The 14,258-nt window shown below is 36.2% G+C and overlaps 1 protein-coding gene across 2 annotated transcripts in view; it reads right to left on the bottom strand.

The window, feature by feature from the left end:
* Window positions 1-14,258, bottom strand: part of SEMA3D (semaphorin 3D) — a 203,074-nt gene that overhangs the window by 74,018 nt on the left and 114,798 nt on the right. For both annotated transcript variants that reach the window (XM_046021298.1, XM_046021299.1), the window contains exons 4-5: window positions 13,900-13,962; window positions 5,264-5,383 (exon numbers count right to left, since the gene is read on the bottom strand). In XM_046021298.1, coding sequence (XP_045877254.1) covers window positions 5,264-5,383; window positions 13,900-13,962 — 183 coding nt within the window. The remainder of the gene's footprint in view (window positions 1-5,263; window positions 5,384-13,899; window positions 13,963-14,258) is intronic.

The raw sequence follows: 14,258 nt of genomic DNA, 5'->3' as shown, positions 1-14,258 counted from the left end.
TATTATTTCTGGCAAGGCTCAATTCCCAGGTTTGGTCTGTGTTTGCCCAAAGTAGTAATGATAATACTGAATGAACTTTAGTGATCTAACCATCAATTCACTAACTCTGGACCACTCTCATTATCAAAATCTCATTATCAAAATCACCAGCAAGCACACATATTTCTTAAGGCTAATAACAAATTTATTGAGACCCATGAGCTAATTTCCTCATCTAAGAAATGAATTTATGGGGCGCCTGGCTGGCTCAGTCCATTGAGCATGTGACTGCTGATCTCAGGTTCATGAGTTCGAGCCCCATGCTGGGTAAAAAAAAAAAAAAAAATTAATAAAGATTTTATGTATTTATTTGACAGACAGAGATCACAAGTAGGCAGAGAGGCAGGCAGAGAGAGAGGGGGAAGCAGGCTCCCCACTGAGCAGAGTCCGATGCGGGGCTTGATCCCAGGACCCCAAGATCACTACCTGAGCCAAAGGCAGAGGCTTCACCCACTGAGCCCCCCAGGTTCCCTAAGGATTGCAAAAGAAGAAGAAGAAGGAGAAGGAGAAGGAGAAGGAGGAGAAGAAGAAGAAGGAGGAGAAGAAGAAGAAGAAGAAGAAGAAGAAGAAGAAGAAGAAGAAGAAGAAGAAGAAGAAGAAGAAGAAGAAATGAATTTACTATAAGAATTATACTTTCATTACTGTTGTGGTTTATTTACTCATACATCTGCAACTTTACCAAAACAGGCCTTGTGACACAAAATAGGCCTTTGTGATTTTAGACACATAAAATCGTTCTAAGGCAGGCAGTTCATTTACAAATCCGTTGATAAATGTGGGCAAAAAAAAAAAAAACCCCAACAACAACAAAAAACCCTGTTGTAGTATTTTCACTATTATGAAAACACTGTACACATTAAAACCACATAGTTATTTTGGCTGAAATATCTATTTTTATAATAGTGGCCACAGACAGAATGACATTGGCAGACTTTTAATATTCAGGAAAAAATAACATCTTAAGTTGAACTTTCCAAGAAAAATATGAATGTATAATGAATATGGCCCCATGAGTTTGAGTGTTTCATAACAATGACAACACTACCATCCAGCAGAAAGGCTGATGACTCACCCTGCATGTGCACTAGTTAGAGAAATCCGGCATTTCAGAAATTTTCTGTAGATGATGTATCTACCAAGTTATATCAGGATACACGAGTAATAAGAAAGGAACATTCAGTGCTACTTATCTAGAAAGTAAGCAACGGAGCAAAAGGGATAGAGGGAATTGGATTGTTTGCCATAGTGTGTTGTCAGTTCGGATTTGTTTCTTCTGAACAGAACCAATAGCAATGACCACCTTTTAAAAAAGAGTAGTAAAAAAAAAAAAAAAAAAAAAAAAAAAAAAAAAAAAAAAAAAGTAGTGATAGTAATTTAAATTGCATGATTGACAATGGCTTTTTCATAATTTTAAGTAAATGCACTTTAATGTTAACAGGATAGTGCCTGAAGTTAATAGGTACTAACTGTGGGCCAGGGAATGTATGTACATTGTCTCAGAAATCCTTGCCATAAGCCTAAAACTGTAGCTACTTTAAGAATTCCAGCTTTGCAAGTGGAATATTGAGGAGGGAAGGGGTTAATTATCTTGCTCAGCATCATATAGCTAGTAAGAGCTAAAGCAGTAGCTTGAACTCTCAGGGCTGTCCCTAAGTTCATGCTGTTAATGAATCTCACCTCAGAATTTCAAACTCATGGATTTAAAAAAGTGTTGAAATCGATTTATAGACTCACCATGACCATGTAATATGATCAAATCCAAGTGTGTTTAGTTAGAACAGGCCAGCTAATGACAAGCTGCGATAGGATCCTTCGCACGGAAAAGGTACAGTGAGAACCCATTTAGGGTGTGCTTCCCAACTGTGAATGGGGCTAGAGAGATGTCAGGAAAAAACACCTGTAGACAGTGGCTCTTATGTGTGTTTAAATATCACTAAGGGCACATTATTTCCCACGGGTCATGTTTGAACTGTGGACTCTAAAGCCTATAATGGGATATTGTAATGGGAAAAAGTAAACTGAACCCCAGTGTGTCAGAAAAGGAAAGACCAAGAAAATAGGAGAATGTCACGGTTGATGAAGAGTACTAGATAAACCCTCGTAATTGTACAGACTTCTGTTTTTAAGGTGCAACATTTCATTACATTCTCAAGATAAGCCCATAACACTGATATCTTGAAGGCTTAGGACAAGGTCTCCCTTATAATCTCCTGGAGAAAGGAACTATAGGAAAGCAAGTTTCCTTAAACCAGAGTCAAGGACACTAAGAAGAAAATTTTGTAAAAAATAATGGTTGACTGAGTGGACTTTGGGAGATAAACTGACTGAATTACAAGGCACTCATTTTTGAGATAACTTCAGTTTTATAAGAAAATTCCTCCAGCATAATTAATTATGTAAGATGTACCAATGTGTATTGTTGAAGTAAAGAGATGAGCATGATAGGAAATATTTAATCATTAGAGCAATTAGGCAAAGCTATTGTTAATACCATCCTCACTTAACGATGAGATTTCTGGCAGAAGAGGGGAGATTCCAGAGGAAAAAACATACTTCCAGTGTAATTATTAAACAAATATCAGACATTGCCAGTATCACAGAATAAATGTATATATTTACACACAAAGAATATATACATACAACCCACAAACACCTACACACATATGTACCCATACACATATATACACACAATTTACACATACATATGCATGCATACACACATTGCAGACATTATTTTTACACGAAGTTCACATACACGCTTATAAAATCCTTGCCTTGTTGCCTTTCACTCTCCTATTGCCTCGCACGGCTCAACAGTAAGTAGTAAGTGCCTGGAATGAAGCAAGTGCTCTGCCAAAGCCCATACAAGCATTTTCTCATTTTATCCTCCAAATAATTCTATGTGATAGTTACTATTATTATCATCCTCATTTTGCTGAATAAACAGAAGCTTCTAGAGTTTATGCAGGGCACATACGTCCATGGAGCTGGTAAGTGACTGAAGCCATAATTCAAACTCTGGCTCCCCAGGCTCCCAGATTAGCTGTTGACAACTGCCCTGACTCCTGCCCTGGAATCCGGATCCAACCAGCCGCTTGGCATGACCTCCCTGAACATTTCCCAAACGCAGAACGTACAAAACTCACTCACTGTTTCCCTCACAAACTTGTTACTATTCTCACCTCAGTAACACCGCTCTCCAACTCACTGCCAAGGACAGAAATCTGGGATTCATTTGAGCTTTTCTCCTCTTTCCTCTCACTGCCCCAGTATTCCCCAGAAGGGGGACTTCCCACACTTCCCTTCTCCGTCCCTCATGTACACTGCCAGTCCCTCTTTCCAGCCACTTCACGAGCAACCTTGTCTACTTGAACGTGGGAGAGCCTTCTGGCTCTTCTTGGAAGAGCAATGAATTCCTGGGACCAGGAATTCACTGAAAAACATTAACAATCTTCAAGCAGCGTTGCCATACAATTACATGGACTCCTGACCGGTGGAAAACTCACCGGGCTCCCATCCCAGCTCACCCATAATTCTCTGATTCACAGAACATGTATATCTGACTGACCCAAGCTCTCTTGACAGTCCCAAGCTAGGTAATTAGCTCCATCTAAATTCCCTTTCAGCCCTCGTGACTTTTAGGAGTTAAAGAACACTATGTACACCCCTCAGCAAGTTGTGAGTTTGGCCTTTAGCCTCAGGCTTCCAAACTCATCTAAGTTGTGGGGCTATCTAATATAATTACACCCTATGCTATGAGCTACTGTTATATATTACCCTTCATCAAAGCGAGGCAAGCGAACATTACACCAGCAACAAAGAATGATGGATTCAAGTTGCCAAGTCTCCTAGTGGTTCAGAGATTTAACTATGAGGGTTGTTTTATTTTCAAACAGTTGAGAATGGGCTGGTTAGACAAGTTGGTTAGAGAGGAAAATTAATCCAGCCACAGCTGTGGGTTTGATCTCTGCATGAATCAGTTAAATCAATGTAAAGAAACCTGTTCCATAAGCCCAGACTTTACTTTCAAACACACAGCCAATTATCCTGCAAATATGTGTGGTTATTCACAAGTGGTATATACATAAACATAAGGATGACAGTACAACCCATCAAACCCACACAAAGAAACAATTTAGAGTATGTACTCTAAAGCCCAGTTGGGCATGCTTGATCTAGAGACAGACAGCTTTGGTTCAGTTCCTTGCCAAACCACTTATAAGCTGGGTGATTTTAGGCATGTTATTTAATTCCACTGAGACTCAATTTTTACTAACTTGTAAGTTGGGAGTTATAAAGGTACCAACTTCAATTAAGAACGTTGTGAAATTTTTTTTTAAATATTTTATTTATTTGATAGAGAGAGATATCACAAGTAGGCAGAGAGGCAGGCAGAGAGATAAAGAAGAAGCAGGCTCCCTGCTGAGCAGAGAGCCCAATGCGGGGCTCGATCCCAGGACCCTGAGATCATGACCTGAGCCAAAGGCAGAGGCTTTAACCTACTGAGCCACCCAGGCACCCCGAACGTTGTGAAATTTCAAAGAGACAATCCATGTAACGTGCCTGGCACAGTCCATGATGCAAAGAAGTCACTTTAATGTATTAGCTATTCATTAAGTTACTGAAATCTACATGTTTGTCATTATTAAAATGCTAATTGATAGCTGGAATATAGTACTCTTAATTTAGTACTACTTTATTTGTACTATGGCAATTTGGCCTGGCAGAAATAATGATTTCAGTGTGCTAATGACTATATAATTTTAAGAAAATAATTAAAATTCTCTGGACTTAGTGTGTACCACTGTAACCGTATATAACAGGTCAAATTTGCTGGACGGGAAAAATGAAATTATTTATAAGATACAATTCCACTGCAAGGTTGTGTGGGATTTAGGTTTTTACTAAGAGCGACCAATATAGATCTAATTACAATGGAAACTCAAGAGAAAATAAAGACACACACGGAGCCCATAGAAAACAAACACTTGCAACTTTTAATTTTGATCATCTCATTAAAAAAACTTCTAATAAAACACTTTTTATTGGGTAGATAAAGTGTGTAATCAAAATGGCAATCTATAAGGTCCCTGGGAACATGAGTTCTTATGATTCATAAACTAGATGATTCAAACTTTATATTCAAATATGCCTGTTTCATGTCAAAGACATTAAGTGACAAGATATTATAACTAATTGTTTTCATGATATTTCATTATATTACCTCCTTGTAGACTCCAAGATCAATATAACCACATATTGGATGAAATGCTCCAGTTCCACACACATAAACATGAGTTTTGTTATAGGGTTGAAGTACACGGATGAAATTTGCACATTCTGTCTATTGGACATAAAAAAAAAATAAAAGCATTAGCACGCAATTCACGTTTTTGAAAGATTATCATTCACACCACCTGTTTTCCAAGTAGATAAATCATCAAGAAAAACAACAGAAATGAAAATGATTTATGAGACATGCTTAAATATCTGACTTAGCAAAAGAGGCAAAACAAACTAGAAACTGTGGCTTAAATGAGCGACGGAAGCATTTTTGAAGTTTTACAGGTGTTGAACTAATCGGAGAGCTAGAATGCACATCTCTACGGTGTTCAGCAGGGCCTAGAGAATGGATGTCAACAGAATGAGATGTCCACACCTTCTTTCAGGAATTACCTAAGAACAAAACCTGTCATGTTCTCATGTTCCCACATTTATATCCCACATAGATCCTACTGTTGACAACATCAACCATCTCAGCTACACTGAACAAAACACAAACACACTTGTGTATTCCCACATATGTATTCCATTCTTATTGGATAGAATGCCCTACCACATCATTACCATTTATTTTCAATGTTACAGAGTCTTTAAGATTTAATTTATGTTTATTTCAAGAGTCTTTTGTTTTTCCCATACATTTTCTAACACCAAGTCAAATTTTTAAAAGGATTTTTATATTTCTGCTCATTTTGCATGTGGTTGGTCCAAAAATATATCTTGTATTATTATTTTTATAACATGTATTATCTATCTCCTAGTTACTTCTAAGTAGTGACTCTTAAATTTTTCATAGTAGTCATTCCTGTTATTATATATTATTTCTGATTTACCTCTTATAAGTAATTCCTTATCTTTACATAATTGTTGGCTTCAAGGTTGCTGGACCCCAAAACCCCTGAGAAAACATTGGGCTGGAATATACGTTTATTCTAGATTGACTCTATCTAGGAGACAGGGAAGTGTTCACCAAGAAAGGTATAAACCTACAAAACAACTGGGCTTCACAGAAAAAGTCTAGTTCTTCCCTACTGAACGGCCATGGGTTCCTCACTGGTCAGACGTTGCCCTAATGGGTCACTCTTGTTGTTGTTAGGACTGTTAAGAAGGAATATATTACAAAAAAACCCAAATGACAAAAAAATAGTGACCTACCTGGGAAGGTGGTTTTTAGAATTAAATATAATTTTCAGAAGACAGACAACAACTTAACTGACAAGATTAAGTTAAATAATGTAATATTAATACTTTTACTTACCTTGATTCTGATCTATATAAAATATCAATATCCCTGTGGCTCTTTAGCTTTTAGAGTGAAAACCTATGCTTGCCTATCTGTGGTACAGAGTTCCTAGTCTCTAGGACTTCCGTTGGCCAGCTAGCCTTGCAATTTTATGTCTCAAGAATTCATAGATCCCAATTAATAAAATGTGTACATTCTACCACAGAAGAATGTTACAATGAATTCATGGTATCTTCTGTTCTCTGCTTTCCTATAAACAAAGCAGTTGCTTAAGACTGACGGGACAGCATCATTATCGGTCTCTAAGAGAGCTACACAAGTCAAGGATGTTTCTTTCACAGATAGGCAAACTTAGCACTCTCAAGGCTGGGGTCGGGGGGAAAGGCACTTCTAAGAATGTGCAAATTATACTACAGACATCTTTATTACCTTGAATATTTCCATATATTTTGTGTATGTTCTCAAACATTCATTATATGCAGTCTCTTAAGAAAGGAACACTTCAAATTCACTAAGACAGCTTTCTGGCAAATAGTCTTGTTTAACAAATCCTTATTATATCAGTTTTCACCTTTCTGTCAAGGTGTCTGATGGAGAGAATTTATTTTCTGTTTGCACAAAGGCACCACGGGGTTCTAGCTTCATATTCTTTAACATCATGTTAGGCAATCTCAAACGAAAATCGAATTCAGACAGTACATATGTCATACTAATGATTTTGAACAAATTATAGAGACACAGTAATATGAGAAAAGCCAAGGCAAAGGGTTTAAAAATGTCTGTGATCACCAGATTAAACTGTAATGACGGCTTCATCACTAGAATGAGAGGTTTTAATATTCTTCAGCTTTTATTTTGCTCATTCATGCTCAATGAAAGAACTTTTGTTTCTTGGTTCCCCCTGCTCCCCTCCAACGAAGTCCTTTATACAAGGGTGAGATCTATACCAGGAACAGTACACAGGGAGGGGAAGAGTAGAAATATGCTGCTGGAGTGAGGAGGGATTGACTCGCTGCCCATTATTTCATCATTTTAAGAAAAGCTGTTTTAACAAACAGTCCTAGAATTTAGAGGGTAATTGCTATGAAGGGAGCACATGTGTCCTCTAAAATTCAGGGGTTGAAACCCTAAGGCCCCACAGTAGGATGGTAACAGGAGGTGGGGCCTTTGGAGGTAATTAGCTTTCCAAAAAGACCCTGAGATTAGGATCATCATGATGGAAAGAGACAGAACTCTCTTTCCCCTTTCTCCCCCTCCCTCCCTTTCTCTCTCTCTCTCTTTCTCTGTGCCAGGTGATAAAACAGGATGATGGCCATCTGCAAGCCTGGAAGAGAATTTTCGTCAAGCACCCAATCTATTGGCACGTTGGTCTTGAACTTCCCAGCCTCCAATACTGTGAGAAATAAATGTCGGTTGTTTAAGCCACCGAGTTTATGACTTTTTTTTTTACAGTAGCCCACGCTAACTAGCACAGCAATTTTACAAGATTCTGTAATAAATATTTGTATAAAGAAATAAAGCTACTTCTTTTCCAGATTATAAATTATGGAATCAGAAAGAGTAGGGACTACGAGAGACACAGCATTGTTTTTCAAAAGGCTAATAAGGTGCAATTTTATACACAGAGGAGACATAATGTTACTGATTATAAAGAAAAAGCTCTGAATCACACCTAAAACATTTCACATCCTTTAACTTTTCTAGGAGTACTTTATGAAAACGCAGACAGCCCTGGAAAGTAATTTATTATGTTAGTTTTCTGACTTGGTGAGATATTCGCTAGGATTTATGACATTCCTCCTCCTCCCAGATTGGGCTGACATGGACCAGAATAATTTATGGGCGAGCCCTGAATTGTCTGACAGTTGACAGAAAAGTCAGTTCTGCTCAAACTGTTCTGTAGTGAATTTGAGAGAGGGTAACTCTCAAAGCAGCCTGGAGGCAAGGGAAAGGCAATAGTTGCTTGAAGGAGGAGAAAGCTGGGAACAGATCCTACAAGATGGAGTTTTGCTTAAACAGCAGGAGCAATGATTAACTTGATTTAACTTACTTAGCGACCTGCATTGGCTATTCATGGTAGCTTAATTCTGTGAGGCATGAGAAAAGATAATTTTGAGAAGCAGCTTTTTTTTAACTTTCCCCGAAAGCTGGCTAATTTGTTAGCTATTCCCCACAACTCCAAGTGTGGTTGCATGTGAACGAACATTTCAATTTAGTGAGTAATATGCTCAAATTTGGAAAAATATGAATTTCTCCTTCCTTCCTTATTCTTCCCACCTACTTCCCCTCCCACCTACTAGCACTCCCATCAGAAAAAAGAGAAAATTTAAAACTAGTATTGACTTTTTAATTCTCTCAAGTAATGCTTCAATATTTTACCTCACATATGCATTTACACATTGTATGAAATTAAATAAATAAGACATATGTGAAACTGAATAAATACTTGGAAGAAAAGGCTAATATATATTTCTATTATGTATTAACACTTGGAATTTTAGTTTCACCCTAGATATGGGGGAGGGGGGAGCAACACAGAAATGCATCAATTTTAATTCTCTAGACCTATATATAGTCCAATTAAATCTAATTCAGCTTTATATATATTCTGATAACTAATTTATAATTGTCAATTTTAATTTATTTAGGTTATATGTAGAGAGACACTCATGATTTAGGTATCTAGTTTGTTTTCATTTTTAGTATATTTTGCAGAATATAGTGATCATCAAACATTTTTGGTCATTTCCACAGACTTTTCACTGTGCTCCAGGGTCTGTCTAACAGACCTCAGAACAGAATCCAGTCTGCGAAGTATATGAGTGGTTCAACGGCTTAAGCGGCTACTCTTGATTTAGGCTTAGGTCATGATCTCAGGGTCCTGGGATCAAGCCCAGCTTTGCTCTATGCTCAGCGGGGGTCTGCTGGAAGATTCTTTCTCTCCCTCTCCCTCGGCCCTCCCCTAATAACACATGCATGCCTTCTCTCTTTCTCAAAAAGAGATAAATTCTACACAGGTATGTGCTTAGGTCTTACAGTGCTGAGAATATTTTGATAAGTTGTCGACACTTCAAAATAAATACATGAAAATCCCAATATTATATTTCTCTCTTAAAAATGCGAGATCTAAAGTAAAAGTTTCTACAGAACAAAAACTAGCTGTTGGAGCAAGACAAAGAAAAACATTTTAAAGAAAAAAAAGAAAGGTATGCCTATTAAAATACTTAAAAGTGTATATATCAAATAGGATAACTGGGAAAAATATTTTCAAGTAAGTTGATCACAAAGTAATATATTTTATACATATTTATATACCTTAAAAGATGTATAATAATATGATATAATAATATATATATCTTGAAATCTGTAAATAACCAGTAAGGAAAAAGAAAATACTAAAATTTAAAAATAAAGAAATTATAGGGATATGAAATTCCAAAAAATTAGCTCTAATTTTACAACTACATAAAATATTTAGCATTTATAGTAATGAAAGAATTTCAGGCAAAAATAACAAAAATAATTTTCTTTTTGTTGGCAAAGATTAAATACACTTATTTTATTCATTTACATTTTAGCATTAAATATTAACCATATGTTGTACCCACTATAATTAGCAAGAGTATGGCAAAATATACCCCTTCATGAACATGCACTGCTCGTTCAAGCACAAAAGGCATAAACGTTCTGGAGGGTAATTTTTGCAATGTGCATAAATAATTTTATATCCCCCCAAAACCCCCCCAATTATATCCTTGACCAGTAATTCTACTCAATAATCAAAGATGTTCTCAGTATTTACATATTAGATTTTTCATGTGAAGCATCACTTATAATAGCTAAAAACTGGATATATACCAAACTTCTAACAATAGAGGATTGATGAAATAATATATAAAGGAATGCAGTGTGGCTATTAAAAGTTGTGTCATAAAAAGGAATTTAATGACATGGGAAAATGCTCATGGCAGTTTGCAAAGTGAAAAAAAATGTTTTAGGGGACTATGTATACAATGATTTCATTCTGAAAAATAGTAAATAGATAAGATAGAAGAATAAACATCAAAATGTCACCAGCTATCTCTGGGTAGTGTTCATGGGGGAGGAGATATTTACAGATGACTTCCATGTAATTTGCAAACTTTCGACAATGAGCACTTTGTTTTGCTTTTAGACGTTCTTTAAAAAAGAAGAAAGAAAGAATGTAATCACAGAAATTGGGCGATGGAGGATCCTTGAAGTCTATGTCATGTCTCCATTGACAAGGTTGTGTGCCTCTAGGGTTAAGGAGACAAACACAACCCAGGCTACCCACATCCTGTGCGTTCTTTTGCCTGGATTGAGTTGTTGACTCCACTCTTTATAGTCAGGACTAAGGACATTTCTTTAGTGACTTTCTTTTGAATAATATTCTAAGCAGAAACAAAATACTATGAAATAGCTTCCTGTCACTATTTCCTTTCTTTGGACCAAACTGGAGACTGTGGTCAAGAAAGGGGAATAGTTCTCTTTTGTTTCCTCATCTTCCACTCCCTCCCCACCCCAATTAGTTAACTTTCATTATGGTAAATAATTCACTATTTTTCCAGTTATATAGTACCTTTGTGTAAAGGGACAGTCTCTCCAAACACTTGTTAATCCTAAAAACACTCTTGGGAAGTAGGTAAAAATTACTAGAGAGAAGGGAGGAGAGCGGGTAATGCCAAAGGTAATAAAGAGGTCAATAAAACCACACACTTGTCTCAGTTTTCTGTCGGCTGAAATCTGTGCAATGCTGTAAACTGAGGATCTCTGTTATGGGGACACTGAAGAGAGAAGGGATTTGAGGGGTACAGTTTGAGGGATAAGGTTTTCAGACCTTATACAGAGAGTGCAGGCCTTTATGTGTAGATCACAGTGTTGTATAACAGTACGGATTATGGGGCAAGACTTCTGGATTCAATTCCTGGCTTCGCTATTTACTAGATATGTGATACTGGGCAAGCCATTTAATTTTTCTGGCCTCAGTCTTCTCATCTATAAAAGGAGGGATAATAATAAAATCTAGCATATAATATTGTTTTAAGGATTAAACGAGATTATAAAGCATTGGAAACTGTTCCTAGAACACGGTAAGCGCTATAAAAGTGCTAGTATCTAAAATCAAAATATTATTATTTTAAAGTGACAGATTAAAAAGAAGGAGACAGAGAATTGTATTATCCCTACAGGATTCAACATCAAATTCTACAGATTGCAATAAAAAGGGAAAAACTCCCCACATCTCTAGTCCTGGGTTGGTAGTAGGTGTGCTTGAAGGTTGAAGGTGATTATAGCTCCCAAATACAAACGAATTGCAGGAATAGGTTCCATATACTGGGTCCTACATGCTCTAGGATACCACCACCCGAGAAGTTTATCACCCTTTGCTTTAACTTAATAATAAGGGCAACAGAGTTACTATATAACTAGAACTAGTGGACATTCTGAAATGAGAACCCTGTCACAAAACCTTCACTGACTGTTTGACCTTGAGTCTTTATCCCTCCTGGGAACACTGACATTAGTTTATTGGAGGAAATTTAAACCACTTTTTCCTACTTGCCTCCTTTTTAAACAGTCAGTACTGGTACGACACAAAATATTAAAGTATTTGTGTTGTCTATGGCATGTTTGTACTGTTATTAAAATAATTTTGAAAACTCTCATAATCAATGCATCTCTTTTTCCCCTACAGGTACAAAAAAAGGACTGAGGATTTGCAGACCTGAGCACCTGCTCAGTTAAGATTTTAAACAGGGTGAAGAGATTAGAGATATGACAGGAAGAAGACTGTGTTATAGAATAGCTTGATCTTTTTCATTTCAAGTAAAGTAAATGCAAAAACTATTTCCTGTTTCCTTTGATGCTAATAGCCTCTGATATATTTCTGTTAACATAAATGTGCCTGAAAAGATAACATTTAATACTGAAAGAAAACAAAATAGGGCATAATCATAAGTTTCTTTCTTTTGTTTTGTTTTGATGATTTTGTGTTGCAGTGTCGTTACTATGTATTAAAAGCTCCATGACAGTAGAAACTGTATCCTTTCATACACATATTTATGTACATATTTAGGTTCTTAATAAATGTTTGTTGAATAAATAAATACATGAATAAACGGATGAGCAAACCAGCTGTCTCAAATTCTTACTCTTCTGAACTTCCCCTCAATTATATTAGGCATCATGTGTCATGTTGTTTTATTTTTGTCCCATTGATAAAGTGAGAATTTTTGTATCCAATTATGCTTTCCTCTAACACACACTCTTTGTTGTTATTAAATATAAAGGCATGGCTCAGCTTAATACCCCTGGGTTACTGTGTTTACAGCAACATTAGAGGCTGTTGCACAAGAAGTCTCAAGATATCCGTGTTTCTGAAAAGTTTAGAACCTCTTTTCATCTTCAGTTACATTCAGGAAGTTATTTATTTTGCCAAGAAGGAAAAAAAGAGAGAAAGAGAGAGAGCGAGCAATTCTTCCTATCACCACAGGGCAAGAAGTCAGGGCAGAACACAGAGCATCTGGCCTGAATCAGAACACTCCAATGAGGAGAAGAGGCAGAAAGCCACAGCACTCTTCCGTCATTGCTGGAGATAAAACAGACAACACAATGTGGGGGAGAATGCAGGACAACTTGGACAATGCGAAAGCAATTCAGAGAGGATGCCTCCGAAGCAATTAAGTAGTTCTCCTGTATCTATAGGTTTCCTTAAGGCAGCTTGAACCAGAAGTTTCTATTAGAACCTCAGTATTTATCCTTTATAAGTTATTTCATATATTACGCTTAAGCGAAATTTACAGTGAATTATTTCTAGTTCTTTTCCAGAATGTTATAATCCTTCTTAGTATCTCTATAATGTCGGCTCTTGAAATTTTTCTTCTGGATGTGATAAGTTTAATTTTGATCCAAATTAACTTAAATATCAATTGAATGTTTGTGATGCTAATATACTCATGATTTTGTATGCATTTGCAAAATATAGGCATATAAATGAAAATATACAATCCTACGAGTATATTTTCTGATGTTTTTTTTTAATATTTTAAGTGCATTTCTGAGATTTGTGTGAAGAAAAAAATAATATCCAGAATTAACACTTTAGAAAGTCTAGTATTTCTAAATTTCTAAGAATAATGGCATTCCATTTGCCAAGATAGAAATATTTTATATCTTCTTAATCTTTACACAGAATGTTAATGCAGTCTTAAAAATAATATACCAATGCCATTAACTCAATAAAAACCAATATAAATATTTATTATCATATCAGTACCAGTTTAACAAAGATATTTTTAAAGTCTCATACTTACATTGGCATCTTTCCCAGCTAATTTACATAATTCCATTCGTTCTTTTGCAGCAGGCCAATAAATCTGGAAAACATTTCAAAGTGTGTCAGAATCTCAATATCTAAAACACCCTACAATTCTAATCAGGGAAATGAGTGTGTTAAATTGAAGAGTGGATATAAAGCTAAAAGCATGTTGTTAGATATGATGTAAAAATCTTGAGATTCAGTTATTTTCCAAAGCCACCCTAAAAAAATTTCTAGGAAAAACTACAGAACGAACCATTTGTATATTTCTTTTTTTTTTTTTTTAAAGATTTTATTTATTTATTTGACAGACAGCGATCACAAGTAGGCAGAGAGGCAGGCAGAGAGAGAGAG

This window comes from Meles meles, chromosome 10, assembly GCF_922984935.1.
Source record: "Meles meles chromosome 10, mMelMel3.1 paternal haplotype, whole genome shotgun sequence".
Taxonomy (NCBI): Eukaryota; Metazoa; Chordata; class Mammalia; order Carnivora; family Mustelidae; genus Meles; species Meles meles.
This window is presented reverse-complemented; position numbering and strand designations above follow the sequence as displayed.